This window comes from Carassius gibelio, chromosome A16, assembly GCF_023724105.1.
Source record: "Carassius gibelio isolate Cgi1373 ecotype wild population from Czech Republic chromosome A16, carGib1.2-hapl.c, whole genome shotgun sequence".
NCBI lineage: Eukaryota > Metazoa > Chordata > Actinopteri > Cypriniformes > Cyprinidae > Carassius > Carassius gibelio.
Genome location: NC_068386.1, coordinates 11,900,273 through 11,926,174, shown reverse-complemented (window position 1 = coordinate 11,926,174; position 25,902 = coordinate 11,900,273). Strand labels below are relative to the sequence as shown.

Sequence of the window (25,902 nt, the reverse complement as noted above, 5' to 3'; positions counted from 1 at the left end):
AGGTCTATCCAGTTGTTAACCATCCATACAGTTTCCGAGTAAAGCATCTTCAGAACAAATACATGTACAATTTATGTTACTTATGGGTCTCTAAATATTTAAAACCTTGAGGTGTTTGTGTCAAATTTGTGAGTTTATGTGCACACACAGGATAGATGACGTGCTAGTTGGAGCTCCACTCTACATGGACCGTGAGTTTGAGAGTAAACCTCGTGAGGTGGGCCGTGTGTACCTGTACCTGCAAGAGGACGTGCTTCTCTTCTCCCCTCCAATCACACTCACTGGAACACACCTGTTCGGCCGGTATGGAAGTGCCATCGCCCCTCTCGGAGATATCAACCAGGATGGCTATCTGGGTAAGTGTTCGTGTTAATACGCTTTTAGGGTGTTTTGTTGCTTGATTCAAGAGTTTTTCAGTGAGACAGATGTTACATATACATCCTTTCCTATTTGCCTGTTTCGTGTAGGATATCCTGTCTCTCTATCTCACACTTGAAATGTACAGTTCTAACCAACAGGAAGGGTAAAATGAGTGATTTGGTGCCCTTGTCTGCATTTTCCTGTGAGGATTTGGGTGTGAACCACTCTGTTCTGTGTGTATGTATTTTGTTGAATCTGCAATGGATGGTCGTGTAGTTTATATTTCTGCTGCTATTCAATCACTAATATTGCAAAATAAATTAATTGTGCAAAAAACGTATATGATTGAAAAATCTGCAATAAATCATATTTAAATAAATTAATAGTTTAGAAATGTATATTAAATACTGTAAAAAAAATTAAAAAATAAATTATGAATGTAAATTCACATTTATAATTTTGGGCAGATAATTGAATGTTTTGGCAGAGCATCAAGAATTCTGATTTGGGCACACAGAAAAAAAATCCTTATTATTGAGCCCTGTCTCTTAGTTTCGGTCTGGACCACAACAAATTGTTTTCATGGCAGCATTTCTCTATTTATTATGAATTTTTAAAGAGTTCCTTATGCATCTGAAAGAAACCAGGTGTTCATGGGTGGAGTTCAGACCAGACTAATCAGCCACAGATCATCTCAATCACTGCAGACAGACTGAGTTGAGTTGGAAACACTGGTTTTCTTTTGTAAATGGTCACTGTGTGTATATGTGCGTGTGTGTGTGTGTGTGTGTGTGTCCACGTTCAGTCTATGAATTAGCTCCATATGTTACTGTAACATGATCTGATATGTCAGTGTAATTTTAAAATTACACAAGATTTGGATGAAAGTAAGATGGGGATATGATATCCATACATGAGATCTAAGCCACCTGATCCTCTCATTTCCAAAAGCATGTTGTCATAAGACTTTACAACTTGAATGAAATGCCAGTGTGCTTAGAGACTGTATATAAGAGTATTGTATATAACATGTCTGTGTGTTTGAAGTAAATGGCCCTATGGTAACAAAACACACAGGAATTTATTTTGTGCATTACTTATGGGTCTTGATAATTTTTTTCTGGTGATGTAAAAATAAAGCATTATGAGATGATGCTGCCTTGGAGTTTTGGAGAATAATGACTAAATCAATAACTGATATGATCATAATGAATCTGATACATACGCTGTATCTCTGTTACACCAGCCATATGGCTGCACTGGAGTGATGAAGTGATACTTGTCACAAGTGTCTCCGTGTGTTTTTGTACATCTGCTGTTTTTCGACTCTCTGCTGCTTTGCTCTGAGCTTTGTTTGTTCAGGTTTTTTTTTTTTTTTTATGAAACAAGAAAGTGTGCACTATATTAAAAAGAAAAATGTGTTAAAATCAAAAACCTAAAGTAATCTGAACAGTCTAAGACATTATTGCAATATATATATATATAAGTTTATAAACTATATATAAGTTTATAAACTTGGAATTATATTTCAATTTGGGCCAGAAAAATAGATTAGGCCTTTGAGCATGACTTATAATATATGCCTATTATTTTTGACTCAGTGGTTTCTTATGTCTGTAAAATTGAGATTGAGATTCCCTCCACTATGGAATGTAGTGTATGTATGCAGTTGATTAAGGCCAAACCACATAATTAAGCATCTTGTAAAGTGTCAAAATGAATTTGCTCTCGTATATATTATGCTGTTGTTTTTCGTCGACAGTCTGACTGTTAATGCTGGAGGTCTTTTGGCACTGTGCCAGCTACTGTGCCCACTATCAAAAAACAGGAAAAGGAAATGATCAAGAATCATCAACAGCACGCGACAGATATTTATAGAAAGGAACTTGCCCAAGAGAAACAATGAAACAGAGCATTATTGCATACGCTGACGCACATGCACATACACACACGGTGGTCCAGTGGAGGGAAATGAGCGCTTTCTTGTGGTGATGGTTTTATTTTTCTAAGTGTAATTAAATTTTTATTTCCTTTCTACCTCAGAACAGTTTGCATAGCTTAAAAGATTTCCATGAGCACACATTCATCTAAGATCTGTCATTAGTCATGGGCTCTCTCTTTCCCTATTCTGTATCCTTTTATCACTTTGTTTTTGTAAGTTCTTTGCAGTTTGTTAGTTATTTTCATTACAGAGTGAGGCAGTATCAGCAGACATAACTATCCTTAACAACATCATTGTTTTTAAAGGTTCAGTTGCAGTTTCCATGTCTAAACTACAAACAAGTGACACAAAAAGACAAAAACGCCATTAAGGCACGTTCACACTAAGCACGATAACTATAAAGATATAACGATAAATCAATTGGAATCATTTTCAGAACGATTTTTTTCCAGCTGATGAACGATATAAACATTGACATCCAATCAGAATCCATCCTGATGTAACCAGCTCGAGGATTTAAAGCGGCAGACGCACGTGAGCTCAGAATAAACAGACGATATCGTTCGCTGGTGTGGACGCAAATATCGTTATCTTTATAGTTATCTTTATAGTTATCGTTCTTGGTGTGAACCGGGCTTTGTATATTCAAAAAGTCTGTGTACACCGCTCTAATTTTGTTCCATCAACTTGCGTGTAGTGTAGAGAGTCTTGAGGATTTGTGACTTCACATTGATTTGATGCTGGGGTGGATGTGTATATACAATATATATGACACTTTACAAGACATTGAATTGTGTCTCAATTAAATGCATGCCACAGCAGAGAGAAACAGACATTTTACAGACATTTTGCTTCGGATGTTCATTCATGTTTATTTCATGCTATAACTAGTAGGAAGAAACTATCTGTTCATGTTCCATTGATGCATAGTTGCATTGTATTTCACATGGACTATGTTGAGTGAAAATATAAAATGTCTTCAGCACTGTTTTGATAAATATATGAGGCTGCTATGCATTAAGTTATGGCTGTGATTGCTTGTTACTGAACACTTTTAAACCAAATGAAAGCCATATATCATTACTATTATGAGATAATTCAGTGGCCCCTGGTAATTTTCTAAAAGTGGCTCTAAAGTAATGTTATTTGCATATCCCTGACATTGATCTTTATAGAGCCTGTTTGCTCAAGATCCCCTCAGTCGCTCTGTTCCTCTACCTTTCTGCCCTTCAGTGGGCATCTCTGTCTGCATCAGCATTTCTCTGTTTCTTCAGTGTTCCTCTTGTGTGCATGTGCTGCTGGCCAAATGTAGGTTAAGAGAATAGGGACAACCCATTTAGACCCTGCGCCAGGGCGCACCAACTGTTTTTTCGTCCATAAAAAACACGCCCTGAGTGCGCCGTGCGCTCTACACTTTGCATTTAGATCGTTAAAATAGGGCCCACAAGATTTAAAGTCTAAACTATGCTATAAAGTCACAATTATGGGGAATAATGTATAAAAAGTAAGATATAGAGTCCCACTTCTGAGAAATATAATTGCAATTGTGAGATATGTCACAACATGAGACAAAGTCGCAAATGTGAGTTGTGAAGTTGCAGTTGTTAGACAATGCCGCAACGTGAAATTTAAAATCGCACTTGTAAGATTTAAAATCCTAATTGTGAGCTACGTATCAAGTTGCAATGTGATGCAACGTCTAAACAGTGAGAAAATTTTTAGACAAAGTTGCAATTGAGATATAAAGTCTCAATTCTGCGAAATAAAGTGTCAATTGTGAAGTACTCTATAAGATCTAATTGTGAAATATAAAATTGCAACGTTATATAATTTCTTCATCGTCAGAAATAAAGTCTTAATTTAGAGATATCAACTATTTTGTAATATCTCATTTGCAATATACAAAGTCACTTTGTGAGATAGGGAAAGACATGAAGTTGTAACTGTGAGATATGAAGAGATAAAAAGAGATTTTGATAAATAAAGTCATGAAGTCCATCATGAAGTTGGATTTAGTTTTTATTCTAACATAAAAACAGGCTTCCATACAGTACTGAGTGCTACAGTATACTTTTGGATCGGCTCCATTTTGTCATTAATGATTTATTATTGATTATTTCAGTGTTTGACATGTTGGAGAGGAACCGAGAGATGTTGAAAAGAATACTGATGATTTATACAAAGCTCCACAGGGAGTGACCGCTCTTCTCTCTTCGGCACTGAGGGACTATTACAGAACAATAACAGACTCTTGCACAAACACAAGTCCAAGTCCAATACTGCATGGCCAACAAATCTCCGGGATAGGGTTATCTGTTCAAGTGTTCCTCCTGCCAGCAGTACTGCTCAAGTCATTAATGGGTGTTTTTTGGGCATTACGTGCAATAAACCAATCAGAGTCATGCCATGACGGATTTGCTATTTACATGGCGGAATTTGGCAAGCGCAAAGACAGAACGCGTCTCCGAAATAAAACAGAGCTGGTCGTGTGCGAGCAAATAGATTTTTCTATTTGATACATGCGATGACTATCCATTACTCCATGTAGGCATTTATATATATATATATATATTTAATGAGCCTACAAAAAATTCTTAGGCATTGCAATCCTTAAATTTTTCATATTTGCCATGTTTGTGTGCTGCTGTGCGTCCCTGTGTTTAATAAGCAGGGATTACATATGTTGTGGACCTGACTTTACTAACAAGCTCTTTAAATAACAAAGAAAAAAACATTGCGCCAGACTTTAGACCAGGTTTGAGTTGGTCTATGGCGCAGTGTATTTTCAGCTCCTTAAAATAGCAATGCACCAGCAATGCACCTGAACATACCTCTTTTTTAGACCAGTACACCCATGGATGCACAAATGGTCGCAAATGCATTTGCTAATTAAGCGACATTGCGCTGGACGGGTGTATTATAGGGCCCTGTAACTCACAATATGAAAACTCACAGTTGGAACTTTATTTCTCTGAACTAATTTTTAATTAATTAAATGTTTTGACTCTGATGAAGAAACTGGCTTCCATAGTTAGCAAATTGGAAGTACATCTTATATATGCTGTTATTGATCAAATATAATTTCTCCATCCTTTTCTTACTCAGACGTGGCAATAGGGGCTCCATTCGCAGGGGAAGATCGTGGTGGCAGGGTCTTCATCTATAACGGGCAAAAATCTGGGCTGATGTTACAGGCATCTCAAGTGCTGAAAGGTGAATGGGCCTCATCCGCCATCCCAGCAGGCTTTGGATTCACCCTGCGAGGAGATTCTGACCTCGATAACAACCAATACCCTGGTGAGTAAAGAAAAACTTTAAGTCTCTTACTCTCTCTGTTTACGCAAGTTTCTGTTAAGACAATCATGCTTAGGAACTGATGTAAGCCAGGGAGATTATATGTAGGAAGAATGAAAGACTGGACCGAGATATACAGGTTATATTGTTGCTCAGTTAATTGGTAATTTTTTTTTTTTTTTTTTGGTTTTTAAATGTGTGCAAGTATTTCCACACATTCTTTTTCATTTCTTGGGATTTTCTTTGTCTCTTTTTATGGTGGGATATTTTTCTGCATATTTTCCTCATTACTATGTTTATCAAGGTTTATTTATCATGTTTTAATTGAAAACAATCTTCCGCAGAGTGTGATGAAATCCATGTAATTTCCGACACTCTCTGATGTTTCAGCTCATTTTCATTGAGACTAAGTGACTTGAAGTTTACCTGAGAAGGTCAGATCTTATTGAACTTTTTTTTTAAAGTTGATCATTTTGAGACTATGAAGATAAATATTTGTAGGTGACTGAACAGGCGATATATAGCCTGTGTGTGTGTGTGGGTGGACAGATTGTTGTGTGGCAGATGTTGACTGGGTTCCAGATGAAGTTTCAAGGGTTCAATTCTGGTTCTTTCAGCCGTGTGACAAACAGGCCAAAGTCTATCTGTGAGAAGAAAATATCATAACTTTAAAGCAGTTAAATACAATTTTCAGCAAAATGTTTATATGATTTGGAAATCATTCTTTTGATGTAAGGCATTAAATTTTAAGGTTGATAAAATATCCAGTTACATTGCTATTCAAAGGTTTGTGGTCGGCAAGATCTAAAAAAAATGTCTTATGTCTATCATGGCTTCATGTATTACAGTAAAACTGTAATATTGTTGATTTATTTTTTTATGATTTAATATTTTTATTTCTTTGCTAAATAATAATTTCAAAAGACCATCATTTATTTGTAATAGAAATCTTTTGTAACATTACAAATGTATTTGATGTCCATTTTGATCTATTTTATGTGTTCATTGAAAAAGAAAAAGAAAAAAATTACATACTGAGCCCAAACTTTTACTGGTGGTGTATTTTAACAAAATATTTATTTTTTACATTTTTATTAAGAGATTAACATTACAAACTCTGCAGCTTTGGCATTTAGCATTATATGTATATATACATAACACAGTTTGTAACCGAGTCAAGTCACACTTCATCACTGTGTTTTGGACTGAGTGCACAACATTGAGGCTGATTGTTTATATATATACTGTATGTGCCAAGCTTCAATCACATTTTCTACAGTACAGTAGGTCGGTTGGTGCAACTTTGCAAAACCTGACTGGTACAATTTCAGTATGACTAAAGCATTTACATGATTGTTTAGGATCAGCTTTGTAATGACTGAAAACAAACTTTTAAAGTGTTCAAATACAAATATGTTATATAATGTGATGTGTTATGGAACTGTGTCCATACAAACGTAATTGATCTGGAATATGTACTGAACTGACTTGCTTTCTCACAAAAGAGCCTCAGGTTTCCTAGTTGAGGTCTGGGCATCCCAGCTAGTGTTTATAGTTTAGTGTTTATTGATTTGAACTGCCAGAGTTAATATCCAGAGCTGTCTGAAGAACACAGATGTGCATGTTTTCACAATCCATCACAGCTGTGCCATAATCTTGTTTTGACTAACAGAAATATTAATTAATAGTTTCATTTAAACTATAAAAACATCCAGTGTGTTTCTAAAGCTTAACTCTGCTGTAATGCCTTAAGCGCATTTCAGCAAAAATAGAGCAGTGTGTTCATTCTTTCTGTCCTTTAATCACCTCTTTCATTTTTTAATGGCATTATACAAAATCATCAAAGCAGATGCTGTCACACGATTTCTTTAAAGAGACAGGAAGTCGTAACATTAGGCAACTTATATGCACATGTGTGTGTTGCGCACAATATGCTCTAATAAAATAAGTTTTTTCCATACATTAAAACCCTCAATGGATGGCAAAAGGATCACACATGCACACAATGATGCTGAACAGACCCAGAAAGCAAAACGAAAGAAAGAAAACAGGTTTTCCTGTTTCTTCTTTTTAAAATGGATAAATTGAAGCTTTTTAGAGATTTGCTCTCAGTAATCTTTCATAAGTGTAAATCATCTAATTGGCCTTTTATTATTTAATTAATGCATGTATGTGTACTACATTTTCACTTTCTTCAGTTCATTTAGATCAAAGTATTCCTCATTTGTAAGTTGCTTTGGGTAAAGCCATCTGCTCTTGAATAAATGTAAATGGGATGTTTTTTTAATTTGATTCTTTGAAGTATGTAAATAAACTTGGTAATGGTTTCATGCACCAGAAATAGTCATAATTAACTTTTGCATGACTATTTTATACTTTGCAGAGGGATAGTTCACCCCAAAATGAAATTTGTCATTTATGCATCATGTTGTTCCATACTGGTGTGACTTTCTTTCTTCTGTGGAACAGAACTGGTCCCCAAAACTTTTTAGTTAGTAACATTCTACAGAATATATTAAAAGAAGAAAAAGAGTCATTTAAGTTTAAAACATCATAAGGGTGAGGGACAGAATTCAAATTGTTGTGTAAATTACCCCTTTATGCATCATACTGTATATCTTCTGATTGGCTGTGCTTTTGTCTTATTGAGCCGCAATTTCATGTTCAGTATGGACAAACTATTGCTTGTTGCTGGAAACTTGGTTGGCACATTGTTTTAATATGTCTACATAGATTATAAGAACAATTTTATTTTAAAATATTTATTTTATTCATTAGATGTTATACATCAGCACACATGGTTACCTTTCCTGTTAACAAGCCATTTCATTCGAGTGTTTGGTTTGGGGTTAATGTGAGGTTGAGTGTGAACTTTGTGGTTAAATGCAGGGTTGAGGTCAAAGGTCAAGTGTCATTCATCATGACAGCAGTGGTGATGTGCCCGTAACATTGCACATTCAGAAACAATTACTTTACTAATTTGAGACAAAAACACATTTTAAATTCCAAATGGTAACACAGAGAATCGGAATGTCATTCAGTAAAAAAAAAGGGAAAAAAAAAAGATTTATGATCAGAATTCCCCTTCACAATATACAGTATTTCTACATCATAATACTTCCAAAAGATTGGAAATGTTGTTTGTGTATGAAATTGATGTTACATTCAGGACCCATTAGAACTGTGTTAAGAACTTGGGTGGGCACCTTATATCCCTTTAGTGCGCCCTCAAAAATGTGAATTTACTCCCGATTTCCATCCAGACATCTACAGGGAGGAGTTCATTTCAAATGATTTTGGAGGGGAAGAGATGGATGCATGTGTGATTGTATGTCAGGTGAGATGAGAGAGAAATTCTGAGCTGGAGGAAAAAGAGAGGATTGCATTAGTTGGCTGTGGTTCGGCATTACATTGGCTAGAGGATGAAGATGACTATAACAGACTCCGTCCTAAAGTTACAGTTTAAGTGCTTGAGCTTCTTCCATCCCCTCCCTTCATCATTCCACCTCCTATTAACCTATTCCTGCAGTTAAGACCCTTGTGTTGGGGTGACCAGAGGGTTTGACCTGAAAGATTGGAGGTTGACTCTTGCAGCACACACACACACACACACACACACACACCTCACTGCTGTTCTGAGGAAGTATTTTAAAGAGCACACAAATGGACTTTCCAGATGTGAGAATGTAATAAGATTTAATTATTCTGTCATCATTTCTGCTTCACAGATATAAGGTGAAAGCTCGGGCCTTCATGGTGTGCGTGTGTCTGTCAGTAGGCTTTAGTGTGCGTGTTTCTGTCCATTGTGTTCGAAGTGTGTTTTCTGTCACAAAACCAAAAGCTGCTGACTCTGGTTTACAACGGGCTCTTTGCCATGGGTGTCTTGTTCCTGAAGGCAGGACCTGATGGAAAGCGAAGCCAGCGATCAACCTCCGTGAAACAGGAATCAAAGCCGCAGTCTCTGAGCACTCATTAGGGTGCTGGAGCTGTTCTGGAACATTCCTGCATATGAGGCTCAGAGTTTTCCTGACTGAAAGCATCCCTCCAGGACCGATTTCAACTCTTTCTTCCTATTAATGCTTTGTACAATTTAGAGAAAGTGTTCTCTCGCTCAAGTTTGATGAAATGAAACCGACCTGTGTGAAGGTTAAAGTTTAATGTTTAGTTTTTAGCAATTCTATACTTATCACAAGAACTATTTCACCACCAAAGAAATCAAACCTCTAATATTGTAATAATGTCTGAGCGGGTGTCAGAATCTACTTTTTGCTATGGTTTATGTTGGTTCAGTTATACATACTAGTTTAATGAGATGTCAGAGATGAATGAATGGTTATAGCTTTAGCAGAGGAAACAGAGGAAGCAACGGACCACAAACACACACACACACACACTGCCAGTATTTCCACTGTTTCATCTCAGGTGCAGGAGGTGTGCTTTGTGTGTGCACAGACCTGAATATTTGATGATTCTGTCTATATCAATGTTTTGTTTGGCCTGATTATAAAAAAATATATATATTTTTTTTTATTAAAAATGTTACCTTTGCTATGTTCAATTATTTATTTATTTTTTGGTGCTGCTTTTGGAGGAAGAAAGATTGGGATCATAAGAAAATGTCATTTGTTTTGCAGTTATGCAGTACATTTTCATAAAAAAAATATGCATATACACTGTCATTCAAAATTTTGGGTAATATTTAATAATATTATAAGTCTAATTCCAGAGTTACTCATTTATTATGAAATATTTCATGCTTTTCCTTATTCTTAACAAAATTTGCGAAACAAAAACTGATTTCATTGTTTTAGTTTTGACAATATGGATACTAATGCCATCCAGGAAAAACGCAGTACAAGTAAGCAAGTGTTATCAATCAGTTTGATGGATTCTCTGGGGTTTTGTGGCATTAGTTGGTTTGTCCTCCTTCCATTAGATTTACAAATGGAGATCACATTGTTTTAATTAAACCTAATCGCTTAATTTCTCTGAAGGCCCTGGTTCATTTAAACTTCAATACAATGCTTCCACTGCATCACATTAAAATCTCATGTAGGTTGAAACTCAGGTTTATCATGCCCATCTTTATTAAGAGAAGAAGGAAAGTATTCAGTGTGCTGTATTTACCTTCTTCTTAATCAGATGTGGCTGTGTGCACCTCTGAGTAGAATGAGATTAAAGCCTCACACATTCTCTGGGGCTCTCTGGGGTTCCTCAATGGGTTTGTTCTGGGACGGCAGGTGATGTAAAGAGTGAGACTGGTAGAATGAGAAACGGGTCGACGAATCTTTAATGGAGTCTGCTGGAGGCCCAAATCACTTCCAGCTGTAGCGTGCTTTGAAGCTTTATGATCCAGCTACTCCTTCTCTTTCTTCCTCTTTCTCTTGCAACACACATTTTTCTGTATCATATTGTATCCATCCTCCAGCTCTCATATTTCACTCTCTTTATAGATTTGCTGGTCGGTGCATTCGGAGTGAGTAAAGTTGTGGCCTACAGGTGAGCAATTTTACACTCGACATAAACCATTTTAATACAGCATTATCAAAATGTTGAAAAACTTATATTTTTACATTTTATACAAGTACTGGTGAATATTTGTGAAATGATGTGCATCATAAAAAGTAATTCGAGTTTTGTGTTTCTCAGCTCTAAGTCTCAGAATTCAAATGATGCCAGTGTTTTGAATTATTATCATGAATTATTATAAGTGATATACATTTTTCCCACAGTTTTCTACTACAGTCACATGCTTTCCCCATTAGAGTGACCAGCACAGAAACCACCTGTATTTGAGGTTTAGCTGGAAGGAAACCTGATACATATGAAGCCGTTTTTCTCAATTCTATGATGTGATTGTAACACATTTTCAAATTGCATAACAGAAAATATTGAAATGTCTGGCTTCATAATGCATTCATGAAGAATTCCTTAGCTGTAGTTGACAGGAGTACAGTCAGCGAACATTATCTACAGACTTGTGGCATGTCTAGTCTGAGTACCCAAGACTTCGATTGGGTGTTTCGGATCAGGTTTCCTGCAGAAATGTTTCAAAATAGTCCCTTTTTTCCTGCCTCAAAGCCACCAAAAACACACAGGCAAATTAACATGTCCCAGCACAGAGTCTCACGCACTAGCAGTGTCTTGGTGTCAGTGTTAAAGCGATTAGCTGTAGTGGGCTCTGGTGTATTTGTGTAAGATAACATTTCCACTGTTAATCCAGTTTGAGTGCTAGTCTCAACAGAATGAGAGACCGGAGCAGAACAGAGACTGACCTCATGTTAAGTTCTCATTTACTCGGCTTGTCTGATGTTCTGTTAGAATATGACTCTGAATGTTTAGTTCATAGTTAAATGTTTTATAAGTGATTATTTATGTAATACTGTGCATTGAATGTTAAACACATCACCTTACACCTGTAAAATGTCTTATGCACTGACATTTACACTGGCATTAGGACTTATTTTGATGTTAAAAATTATTTATGTATAGCTCCAGCTTCCCATTCAAACTCATTACTGCAATAATATATAAATTATATAAGTAATTTGTTATTTATTTTTGTAATATTGTTCCTGTTATATTGTCTCTCTCAATGCTAGGGCGAGGCCAGTGGTTACGGTGGACGCTCAGCTGATTTTGACACCCAGAATTCTCAATCCTGAGGACAAGTCCTGCTGCATGCCCAATTCTGATCTTATGGTAACCTGGTAAGTGTCAACTTCATTTATCCAGTGCTAGTCACTGAAGCATGCTCTTAGCTTCTGACAGAAAGGGTGACTCTTGTGCTTTTGAAAGTTCATGTTTTGATTTATCTATTCTAGACGAAGTGATGGGACGGTTATGTTGAACTTTAGTCCTGGTTAAAGGTAAACCAAAATAGTCTGGACCAAATAGCTGTGGATGACTGGGAGGTTTTAAAGTCATGTGGTCTGTAGTACCACATTACAGCAGTTTTTCTTCTTTGTGGTAAAAGTGTTTCTGGAAGTCTCAATAAATTCTTCCAAACTCAAACATACATACAACCCTGCATTCTTACCCCTTTTGTGGATGGACATTGTGTCTCACAAGTAGTGCCAGTGACTGTACACCTAGATCTGTTTGGCTGCTTGGGGTGCATGTGCCCGTGTGTTGGGGTTGGCATGGGGAAGAAAGAATCGGATGCTCTGGAGCGTCAAAAGAAAGAACTAAAGTGTGGAGTTCTGCAGTAACAAAAAGTAGCTTGGTAAAATAAATGTACAAACTGTGGTTAGAAATAGAGAGACTTTGAATCACACAGATGAACACCAAAACAGAACAAGACAGAGAAGAGAGCATAAAGAGATCCAAAGGATGGAAAAACCACAGTACTTAGATTAGATTAAAAAGCCTGGGAGAACATTTCTTGACATCATCAAGACAGTACAACAACTGTTGAATGGAATCAGCAGCTTTGAATGGGATATACAACAGGGTATCATCAGCGTATAGATGAAATGAAATATTGTGCCCTCTAATAATATTCCCTAATGGAAGCATATATAAGTTAAAAAGGAGCGGGCCCAAAATGGAACCCTGAGGGACACCACTAATAATAGGAGCTGAAGAAGAGAAAAAATTTCCCAATGATACGGAAAAGTACCTGTCTCTAAGATATGAAGTGAACAACTGTAAGGCTGTACTGTACCCTTGATAGCAATCAAATGCTCTAAACGCCAACTTAGTGAAGTGTATATTTCTAATTTAATGCAATTCGTTTTTTATTCTATTATTATAATAATAGCAATATAATAATAACAATAGTAACAATAATAATAATTAATAGCATCATCAACAACTAGTGTAATGCTTTTGTTTGCATTTTTCAAATTTAATAAAAAAAGAAAAAAATGTGCTAAATGACTCATGTTAAACCACACACACATACAAGAGTGCCATTAAAACTCTGAGGAGTGGCCAGTAATTATAGATGGCAGATGGGAGGTAGAGTAAAGAAAAGTTGCAGCGGGTTCAGAACAGGGGTCGGGGTCGGGGTGGGGGGATGTCTTGGGGTTGTGTGATGTCAACCTCTGGGCACTGGAGTGTTTGTATTTGCGCGAGCCTTGTGCATGATTATGCATTTACCCTTGTCACAAGGGAGGAGAACTAACAAGTAATCATTAAATGATAAAGTGGGGCCACTTCCTCCCTTAAATATGCATAAATATGACTCTCCTTTCTGTCTCTCACTGTACAGTGTACACATGACTTCGGCTGTGCATTTTCAAATGCACCACTACCTGGAGGGGTCATGGCAGGGTTTGCATGGTTAGAGCACAATGCACAAATGCTGGATTCCATCAGGCATGGCCTCATGGGTATTTCGTGTTGTTCATGAGACACTGCATCCAGCTGTTTATCACAAATTTAAACTCAGACACGCTCATAACTGTGCAAGTGTGTGTGTGGTGGGGGGGTAAAGGGGTGTTTCTCATTAGATATATTTTGGTTGTATGTAATGCTATGCATAAGATTGGCCCTTTGGGCCATTAAGACTGCAGTTGTGAGTCCCCAAGCACAGATATCATTACACGTTCAACATAACTGAAATACAGTTATTGAGCACCAGCTGGAGAGGTGTGAGTGTGTTTTTATGCGCTCTCACCGGCTTACAGCATGTGTGTCAGTGAGTAGTTTGTGATGGGGTAGCATATTTCAGTCATACGTCCTGGTTCTATTTGTTCTTTGCAAATAAAGTTTTAGTTTTACACAAGAGCCCTGCAGGCAATAGAACTGCCATCTTTACATTCCAGTAAATTAATTGTGTGGCCCATAGCTGGAACGTCCATTGCTGTGTCCGGATAAAAGTGTGTTTGTATGAGTGTTTGCATATTAGACTTCATCTAAAAAAGGCTTTTGAAATGTTATTACAATATTTAATGACAATATAGTATTTGTATGAGATCTTTGAGAAAATTAGAGAGGTTTTGTTCCTTTTTTCTGACAGGAACAGGAATTCACTCTAATTGCCTCCTCTATTACCGGACTATTAAAGAGATGGAGGGATAGAGAGATGATGCAAGGAAAAGACAGATGTATGAGAAAAAAATGAGGCAAATTTGATTAATTAATTAAATACTGAGGAGCAGAGTCCCTCAGCGTTCCACATCTACATTCAGCTCCATGCTTTCTTTTTTTATGACTTAAATGTTAAAAAAGGTTATTGCTTTTCTGGCTAAGATATGCTGTACTTAATGTCTCTTTCTCTCTTTATTTTTTTCTCTCAGTCTCTCAGTAAATGTGTGTGCAAAGATCTCTGGGATTGGTATTCCTGATTATGTAGGTGAGTGAATTTTTTTATTTATTATTAATTAAATGCATTTTGTGTCATGTAATTGGAAGTATTCTTATCAGCAAATGTCTTGAAGAAATGAATTCCGCCAGTCGTACATGTGGTTTCATTATAACAGTGGAAGTCTCTCCATTTAACCTGGTTCTGGAGGAAATTTAAGCTTTTCAAAAAAGTGTTCAAAGCCTTAAACCAAACCAAACAACTCCAAATTAAATGCAATTTTGATAAAAAAATAATAATAATAATAATAAATAAATAAAAATAAGCTTTTCAAAAAGTATTCAAAGCCTTAAACCATACCAAACAACTCCAAATTAACTACAATTGTGATTCAAATAAAAAAGGTACTTGTACCTAAATCGACTACACATCCCATAAAGCATTACAAATCATCTTTGACCATAAAATCTAAAACTATTAACTAAAATAAATGTAAACAGAAATGTAATACTTTTATTGAAATAAAGACATTTGTTACTGAAATGTGTATTCAAAATAAATGCTTTTGAACTTTCTATTAATCAAAAAGTCCTGAAAAAAATGTATAACTTTCCAAAAAAATATTAAGCAGATGGGTGTGGGGTGTGAGACCAGGTTTCTCAAACCTGCAACAGAATTCATTTAACTCTCAGTCAGTTTCAGTTTCAGATTCAACACAGTGCTAGGTCATAGTGTCCTGTAATTGGTGATATCCTTCAGTCTTTTGCACAGTATAGCAGGGTCATTGGCAGCAAGCTGGATTCTCACCTTTTTAGAGTAGTTTCTCTTAGCCATTCTGATCTCCTTTGTCAGTGTGTTTTTGGCCTGTTTATACAAGACTCTGTCCCCAATCCTGGCATCTTCTTTGGCATGACGGAGCTTTGCAGTGAACCATGATTTGTCATCGTTGTAAGTTAAATGAGTCCTGGTAGGAATGCACATATCCTCACAGAAACTAATGTATGATGTTACAGTCTCTGTGTGCTCGTCCAGATCGTTGGCAGCAGCTTCAAAAACACTGCAATCAGTGCAATCAAAGCAAGCTTGTAAAATCCTGCTCTGCTTCATTAATCCGTCTTTTTACAGTCCTTATTTCAGGTTTAGCTGATTTCAGTTTCTTCCTGTAGGTTGGTATAAGATTAACCAAACAGCCCATGGGACAGAGGGATATGCATTCTTTATTGTGGTGTAACAATGACCCAATATATTACTGTCTCTGGTGGGAAAAATAACATGCTGTGTATATTCTGGCAGTTCATTGGAGACATTTGCATAATTTAAATCACAGAGAATGATTATATCAGAGTCCATGTGTAGTTGTTCTGTGTCTGTGATCCGATCAGCCTGCTGTTGTTACACTGCGTTCACACATGCTTGTGGAAGAATGTAGACTCTTAAGAGAATGAACGAAGACTCCTGCGGCGAGTAGAAAGGCTTACTGTTGATGAAGAGTGCTTCTAGATCAGGACAGCACATCTTCTTTGATGCCGCCACACGATTTTCCTGTTGATTCTGCTTCGCAATCTGCTCTAAATAGCTAGACTATTTGATTGTTGTTCAGAAGCCTTGGTAATTAACCTTAGGAACATGCCATTTTTATGGCCCAAAACCTGTTTTGTCCAAACAGAAATGGCAGGAATTAAAGTATGTAAAGTAGGAGCTAATAATAGCATGCCTGTCTTTTGGCTCTCTCTTATAGCTCTGAGAATGGACCTGCAGCTGGACTGGCTGAAGCAGCGTGGAGCAGTTAAGAGGATCTTGTTCATGGACTCTCACCAGCACCAGAGAACCCAACAGTTGGTTTTGGGTCAAGGGGACCGCCAACATTGCCATAACTACACTGTTTACCTGCGGGTGAGGCTTATAGTCCACATGCAGCACATAACCTAGCTGAACTGGCCTCATCTTGATATTAAATTCTTGTTCTATCTTCAAAACAACTGAACCCATGGGAGAGTTAATTGTGAGCCAAACCAAGCTCCTAATACAACAAGCCCTATTTGGATGGAATAAGCATTTTAAGAAAAAAAAAACGAGACCAAAAATTCTGCTGGACCAAGATGACACAGGAATTAAACGCAGTCTTAAGGGTTTATGGGTGTTTATATGATAACACAGGCCATGGGAAATTTGACCGATATAGTCTAAGGCAATATGAACTATCGCTGTGATACTGCAAATGGCAGATGTATCCAACAAACATCCAGCAACATAAGAACATAAATTAGAAACAGGAAATTAATAAATAACAACAACAATAATAAATTAGTTTATATTTATATTAAATCAAAGTTATTATTTTAATATATTTTATATTTATTATAATTATATATTATATTATCACAAATTTCCAACAACAGAAATGTTCATATTATTATTACTATATATATATATATATATATATATATATATATATATATATATATATATATATATATATATATATATATATATATAATTATTAAATAAAAATAATATAATACTTTTTATATATTATATTATATATATTACTAAAATATATGACAGATGCATAGAAGCATAAACGCCCTAAAACATAAGAACAGAAATTTGATAATTATGTTTTGTTATATTAGTAGTAGTAGTAGTAGTAATATACATTTATATAAAATTATACATTATTATTAAATACAAAAGTATATTATATTATTTATTTTTGCATTACATTTTACTATGCATCAAGGTAAAAATTAAAATAATTATAGGCATGAATGGCAGTTCACAAAGAATATGAGAAAATATTTGTGTTCGTAGCAATTTGGATTTGTGCAAATAAAGTGTGTCTTTTTATGCAGCAGCCCTGCACACTATAACAGCCTTGCAGCTTTTGTGTTCATAAGCTTTTCTTTCACAAATCCTTGTGCATTTCTGTTCAGAAACCTAAACATGCAGTCTCATTTTCTCAAATCCTTGTAACTTATTAAATGTATTAGCTGTATTTATTGCCCTTGGCTTTCTGAGCAAGCATGCTCATACAACAGCTGTGATTTTTCTGTCGTTTAAGGGAAACAGATTGATATCAAAGGACAAAGATAATCAAACAAGTGAAGTAGAAGAACAAGTAATGGGAAACTAGGATGAGAGGGCAAAGAGTAATTCACTTGTTTGCGTTCCACCTTAAAAAAAAAAATATTTTTCTTAATTATGTGTGTAGGATGAGGGAGAATTCAGAGATAAACTGAGTCCTATCAGCGTGACACTGAACTACAGTCTGGACCAGGACTCCCCTCCACCTGGCCTCCAGCTGCGGCCCATTTTGGACCACTACAGCAAGACCTTCCACCATGAGCAGGTTTGCATGCAACAGGAATGTTTACCATTGTTTGTGTGAAGCTGCATGTGTGCATTTTTGTGCACATTAAATAATACAAACAGGACATCATGACATGCAGGGTTTTCCTTTTTTTGTTTTTGAAAAGTAAAAGTAAAACATAAGTTCAATTCAAACTTGGAAAAAAAAGCAGAGAGAAGAATTGTTTTCCTCTCCCTTAGGCAAACATCCTGTTGGACTGTGGTGAAGACAACATGTGCATCCCAGATCTTAAACTTTCTGCTAAAATGTGAGTCATTGGGTCTGATGAATACAGTACATGTGTGTGCCATTGATCAATTGCTTGTGTATTTGTTTTGTATGCAGTGTTCTATCATGTATCAGTTGTTTCTGTTTTATAGCAAGTCATTCTTTGATTTTGGCCTTATATTACTAGTTATTTTATATGCAGGTTTGATGTTTTTTTTTTTTTATAGGGACCGGACTGAACTTATAATCGGGGATGACAACTTGCTTGTGTTGATCATTAATGCAGCCAATAGGGGTGAGGGGGCGTACGAGGCAGAGCTTCATGTGACCCTCCCACCAGAGGCAGACTATATTGGTGTGGAGCGCAGACGTGAGGTAAAAAACATTACCCATTATCCTTTTTAACTGTACATATACTGTATGTATACGTGCTTACTCTGGTAAAATGGTGGTGTTGTGTGATGTTTGTTCCAGAGGAGCATGTTAAGGGTGGGATTTAGATCTGTTTTTAGATCTGTGGGGCTACTGGCCTGACAGTGGGAACACAGCTCAAGGGTCAAGGCCAATCTATCTATCTACAGTGTATCGTGAACCCCAGTCTTGTGAAATATCATATTTACTAAATAGCTTTAAATACATCATGGTAAAATTCTAAATCTGTAATCCATCCTGACCCAGAGTTAAAAACACAAACATGAGCCCTGCAGTGTTTTTGATGTACTAATGAGGCAGAAATGCAGTGAATGTTGATCTTATTATGGGTAAGGTTTCTTATTAAACGTAGCCTAAAACATGCGTCATGTCTAGGTGTTCTCAGTAATGCATTGCTGAGATCTAACAGACTGTTTATTTCATTTCATACAATCCTGCATTCACTTATCTATAATTCATATCTTCTGCTGTCTTTCAGTCGTTCCATCATTCCATTCATGCATCACTGCCTCTTCCTGCATTAGACACTCTGTGGCACTGACTACAAAAGATTTGATTGCTCTCTGTCTGTCAGTTGTGAGTTTAACAGATGCAGTCTATAGCTAGTAATTGCAGCACGTGTTTGAGAGTGGCTCTTGATGCAATTCGCACAACTACATTAGCTGCTCTTTTGGGAACAGACCGGTTACGGTTTGACTCTCTTTTGGTGAGAGGAAGTGGTTGACAGAGGAGGGAGATGGAGAAAAAGAGAGACTGATGTAGGGGGTTGACGAGATGACAGGGGGAGAGCCTCAGTGATGTATGATGTGATAATTCATCATGTATTTTCTCTCTCTTGTTTGCTGTCCTCCATCCCTCCTTTGACTCTTTTTCATGGGCTTTTGTCAGTTATTCACCTGATTTATTATTGCCCAGTTTTGTTTTCATTGATGTCATGCACCAATTTTATTTTATTTTACAGTTTAGAAGTAGAGTATATATATATATATATATATATATATATATATATATATATATATATATATATATATATATATATATAATTTGTATGTAGATGCACAATAACATGCAACTTTTTTTATTTATTATAAAAATATTTAATATTTAAAATAATTATTAAAGTATTTTTTTAAGTCCCGAAGGTGCATTGTGCATGTAGTTTAACACAGCAGGTATTATAGATTAAATAATGAAGAAATGAAATCTTTTTTCTCTCTGTCTCAGGATCTTCAGCGGCTGAACTGTGAGCACAGGACAGAGAATGATACCAGAGTTGTGGTTTGTGACCTGGGAAACCCAATGGTGGCTGAGACAAACGTAAGAGCCATGTAGCACAAACTCTGTTGATACGAAGTAATATGTACAGTTTGATCCGAATATGAATGAATGAAACACACAGTACCCTATAGTTGATACCATGATGTGAATGCTTGGCCAATGCTTTGCAATTGTATGGTACATATTTATTAAGCTATGGACATGTGGTGTACAATGTGCTTTCTTGTGTTACAGTGACAATAACAAATCTCAGTACTAAAGGTAGCGAAAGAGTTTCCTTTAAATGTCTGTGCCATTAAACCAGATATGATCATTCAGATAGCAAACTATAAACCTGTCAACAGACTAACTATTAGTCTAAACATAACTAACTTCCTCATCAATATTTATTTCAAACAATTACTCTTATGCAGCCACCATGACAGAAATTGAAAAGAGCAACAAACAAAAAAAAATGTGGCAAATTGAAAATTGCATTATAAATTTGTCATCACATAAAATCTGGCTTGTGTTCATATGCTTGTGTACAGTTGTGTATTCTTGCATGCTTGCATATGTTTTGGGTCTTAGCTTTCACTGAGAGCTTGAATCCTTCAGTGCATTAACATAAATGAGCAAGACAGAGGAAAGAGGATTTTAGAGGGGTGAGAAAAGGGTAAGATAGCATATCAGTTTACTCCTTTAATAGGAAGATATTTAGCAGCACTGTCAGTTTGCTGAGACTTCGGGTCCTGTATGAGACACCCGCAGATGCATCACACACACACACTTGATCCTGTTCAGTCAAGAGAATGCTGAAACTGAAACATATTACGTTGAATTAGGAGGTTCTTTCAATAATGAAACCAGAGATGAGTGCATAAATGTGTTCAAAGGTTTGTGGTCAGAATTGTGTTTTTTTGTTTTTTAAGAAATGAATGCAATTAATACTTTTATTCAGCAATGAAAAAGATCAAAAGTAACTGTAAAGACATACAATTTTTACAAAAGATTATATTCAACAAGTCATTCTGAAAAAAGGTATTACTGTATACAAAAATATTAAGCAGCAGAACTGTTTCCGCTGTTCGCTATTAAGCACCAAATCAGAATTAGATTACAGTTAGATTTCTGTAAAATCATGTGACACTGAAGACTCCAGTAATGACTGGTGAAAATTTGGTATTGCCATCACAATAAATGTAACCGTAATTATATATATATATATATATATATATATATATATATATATATATATATATATATATATATATAACATTACATTTTATAAATTATATTATTAAAAGTTTATAATATTTCAGAAGTATTACTCTGAGGACTGTATATTACTCTGTACACAGTGTTTATCGCCATCTTATGATACATAGCTTGTTGTATTCCTCAGCTGTAAGTGGCTTTGGTTAAAAGTGTCTGCCAAATGAATAAATGTAAATGTTCTGTGTTTTTTGATCAAATAAATAAAAATGATTCAGTATATTTTTATTTACAAAATATATCATTTTCATTTAGGATTCATTTTTAACTGTTTATTTTTCTCAATATCTAAACAAAATTTAAAGATAACATTTTGTTTAATTTAATAATCAGATTGCATTTTTTCACATTTTAAACATAAACGTCACTATATTTTGTTAGGTTTTTGCTCAAAACAAGAAATTATTATTTTTTTTATATTTAATATTATTTGTACACTATATACTGCTGTTGAAAAAATGTTGATTGAGAAAACTCCAGAAAAATCCAGAAGGACACCATGTTTCTGTGTGTGCGTCCTCACTAACCCAGATGTTTTTAAGACTGCTTGCCTACTGGCCCCATGGACCCTCGGGAATGTGGCTGTTATACAGATGTGTTCATTCATGTGCCATTAAGGAGAAATATACATCTCCCTGATGATACGAGCACTTGTTGACTAAACACACATCCCTTACATAGTCTTTTCTAGCACCGTTAATAGCTTGATTGGTGCATTGTCCTTCTCTCTTTCCTATCTCTTTCTTCCCTGTATGTCCGTCAAATTGATGTTGAACATTGTTAATAAGAGTATGGAAAACAAAACAGTGGATAGAGAGAGAGAGAAAAAGTAGAATGATGAAGTGAGAGTAGGGGTGGGCGATATTACAAAAATCTTTGATCACGATATGACTAATTTTATATCACAATAACAATATATATCACAATATAGTTATTTTTTCTTTTAATAAGGCTTTTATGATATTAATATATTTGATACTTTGAATCCCTGTCAACAATAAGAATAAGAAACAAAAAGAGAGCTTAATTCGATATTTTTTAAGAGTGTATATAAACATGTTTTATTTACTGTTCTATTTACTCTCTTATGATTCTGAGCATTAATTTTTACAGTGTATTTGACACACATACCTGCGTCTTTATTAGTCAGTTTACTCCTGTTCTGTTTGTTTGGATTGCAGTGCTTGTCAGTAATTTGATGCATAGCTGGTAAATGCTTTGGCTCGAGCAGTGCCAGCTCATTGAAAGCAGAGACAGGGCAGGGAGGTTTATGACTGTGTTTACTACAGGTCTTAAGATTATGTTGCTCATGAAATATAAATCAGATAATCACAACTGAATAGGCAAAAATGTTACCAGTAGATGCATGCAATGTGAACCTGTGGTTTTAAAAAGGTATTGGTCAGAGTGTGTGTAGACAGTTGGCAGGATGCTCAGAGCTCTATGTCCAGTTGGTCTGTCATAGCGTTGGATTTTGGGTTTGAAATATAGCTTGTAGATTCATTAAGAGAGTCAGCATGTAAAATGCAATGAGCCGAAAAAAGAAATGTAATTTTTGTTCTCTGTTACAGTACTTTCAGCTGTCAAAGCCATGCCGAAGGTGCTTAGGCACCTGTTGTATCCGTTAGCATGATTTTCTTCTTCTTCTTCTTCTTCTTCTTCTTCTTCTGCCGCATGTCTATGGCAGCCCATAGAACTGCTCGGGGAAATGTTGTGAAATTTTGCAGACCGATAGAGGACAGTGAGAAAAGTCACCATAGCAAATTTGGAGTCTCTAAATCTAACTCTCTAGCGCCACCACTTGTCCAAATTTGCACTCATGTTTATACTAATTACTTTTGAATCGTAGGCCAGAAAATGACAATAATTTTTTCCTCTGAATCCTTGGCTCATGGCGAGTTGAATGAACTCCAAAATTCTGAAATCCCAAGGTTTATTTATTTTATTAAATGTTTTGCTGTATTTAGTTGTTCATAAAACCTACTTTTTCTAACTCGTCCTAGACCAGATTATCTTCAGACCATGCTGGCAAAAATTTATGGAATTCAAGTTGATTCGTCCAACCGTTTTTGAATAACATACGGTGAAATTCTATTAAAAGCACGCAAAACTGCATGTGAGGCTATAACTGCGCAACGGTTAGGCATATTGAGACCAAACTTGGCATGTGTTATAACAAGTATGACCTGAGACTACCTACAGCGTTTAGGTACTGTGCCACCTAGTGGTCAGGAGATATGAAAAATGCATATTTTCGCTTCTACCTTCTGAAGGGTTGGGCCAAAAATTACAAAACTGGTCTCTTTAGATTCGATGTACCAAGTCGAATGATATCCAATTTTCCCATGTCAACCTACTGGCCATCTGCCATTTTGAATTTTGTCATAAAATGCTATAATTTATTAATGCATTGATGTATTGTTATGAAACTCGGTAAGCGTCTTTAGCTGTGTTTCCACCTCTGGAATTTAACCCAGGAACTATGGACTTAGGGAGGGTACTCCTAGTGTTTCCACCGCAGGAACCAGGAACTAAATAAAGTTCTGGGTAAAAAAAAATGCCCCTCAGAAAGTCCCTGCTTGCGAGGTAGTACTTTTTCAAAGGTCCACAACTTTCAAGGGCGGGACTTGAGCACTAAACATGCTGATTGGTTGAGTTCACGCAGCATTGTGATTTCAACCACCGTTTATTAAAATATTTTTTAAAACATTACTGTAATCGTGTCATGAAATGTTTTTTTTAAATTTATTATTATTTCATGAGTGAATGTAGTTGTTTAAAACTCAAATATGCGGTTTATTTATAAAGACACTGCTATTTAAAAATGTGTTTCACAGGTTTCGGAGTCAATCAGCTCCATGTGATCAGCGGGAGCTCAGTTCTTATATTTACCGATGAGAGCAATCTCGACTCGGCTAGTGCTTCTGACATTTGCCGCTGGCTCTGATGTCTCTTTAGTGGCTAAACATAAAATACAATTCGTTTTGGGTAAATGTAACAGGTAATCTTTGGCCTTGATTCATTATATAGGTCTACACATTTCCCTAAACTACATTTCTGCGGCTATTAATATGTTTTAATGAAATCGGAAGGAGGCAGTGGTGTTTGATATCATATTTTGCCTTATTGTAAATATACAGTGAGGGAAAATTGCAGAAGCCAAGGTGAGCGGACTGATGTTATCAAGTACGCTGCTGTTTGCAGAATTACTGCACTTGCATCGTCCCGTCCGTGGGACATTCGTGGGTCAATAGGCAGCATCAAAAGAGTAGCTCCCTAGCAGTCGGTCACAGAGGCGGACGATCACTAAGAGGAAGCATTCTGGTTCTAAACCGCACTTCGATTTTAACCGCACTACGATTGCTTTTTGTTGACCTCCCTCACCCCTCCCTGCCAGATGGGGGGAGGGCAGAAGCAGTAGTTTATTTGGTAAACCTGTTTGGAAACAATCATTAAAGGCATAGTTTACCCAAAAATGACAATTTTGTTATCATTTTCTCACCTTCATGTTGTTCCAAACCTATGACTTTCTTTCTTCTATGGAACACAAAAGAAGAGTTTTTTGGCTCTGTGACCTGTTAACATGTTTCAGATTTGGAAAAAGAGGGTGTTGTCATGGTGACAGGCTTCATTGTGAGCCTCTAGGGTTAAACCCACATGGGCTAAATTATCATGGCACCAGCGGAGGAGGGTGACAAGGCCGCAGATCCCCCACCTCACATACAACAAGCAAAATGAGAAACACATCATGTACTCGCACTCACAAGACACTCACACACTGTTGTCACTAGTGTCACAAAATAATTCTCCACACAATAAATCAACGTGTAGCCTGTTTTTTTTTCTTATTTTCTTTTTTGTTTTCCAAAACTTTCCAAATTAGCCTCTCATAGCCCATAAAATGGAAGTCATAACCATGCGGTGCAGCTCATTCATCACAAATTGGGCATCACAAGACCAATGTGCACAAAACATGTTAGTCACACACATACAGTTCCTTTAATGAGGAACTGCAAATTTTGGTTCTGACCCAGTTCTCTGAAGTAGAAGATTCCAGCTTGATCAGAGTTTTAGAGATTAGAAGATTTAAGGAATTTATTTTGAAATAAATAAAAGTCACAGTAAAGCAATTTAAAATATTACAAAAGATTGTTCTTTCAAATAAATGATTTCTTTTGAATCTTCTATTTGCCAAAATATCCTGTAAAAAATTTACCAAAGTTAATGCAAAAAAGTTTTTTCAAAGTTGATACGATAAGAAAAGTTTCTTAAGGACAAAATGAGCATATTGACACTTAAGACTTGAACAATGGCTGCTGAAAATTCAGCTTTGCCATTACAGGAACAAATTATATTTTACTATATGATCCAGTAGTAAAAAAAAAAATTATATCATAAATAATTAGTAATAAGTTATATTTCTGGCCATTTTCTGCCTTAATTAAATAGAATTAAGTGAAGACAGTAAGTCTTAATTTTATTAAATCAAATAAACAATCTGTCTCACAAATGTCA

General features: G+C 36.0%; 1 protein-coding gene across 1 annotated transcript in view; it reads left to right on the top strand.

The window, feature by feature from the left end:
* LOC128031106 (integrin alpha-8) overlaps positions 1-25,902 on the top strand; it is a 57,056-nt gene that overhangs the window by 15,115 nt on the left and 16,039 nt on the right. Inside the window, exons 12-21 of the mRNA XM_052619340.1 lie at positions 151-356; positions 5,408-5,599; positions 11,050-11,095; positions 12,199-12,306; positions 14,842-14,897; positions 16,585-16,739; positions 18,058-18,195; positions 18,396-18,463; positions 18,651-18,798; positions 20,080-20,172. Of these exons, the coding sequence (XP_052475300.1) occupies positions 151-356; positions 5,408-5,599; positions 11,050-11,095; positions 12,199-12,306; positions 14,842-14,897; positions 16,585-16,739; positions 18,058-18,195; positions 18,396-18,463; positions 18,651-18,798; positions 20,080-20,172 (1,210 nt within the window). The remainder of the gene's footprint in view (positions 1-150; positions 357-5,407; positions 5,600-11,049; positions 11,096-12,198; positions 12,307-14,841; positions 14,898-16,584; positions 16,740-18,057; positions 18,196-18,395; positions 18,464-18,650; positions 18,799-20,079; positions 20,173-25,902) is intronic.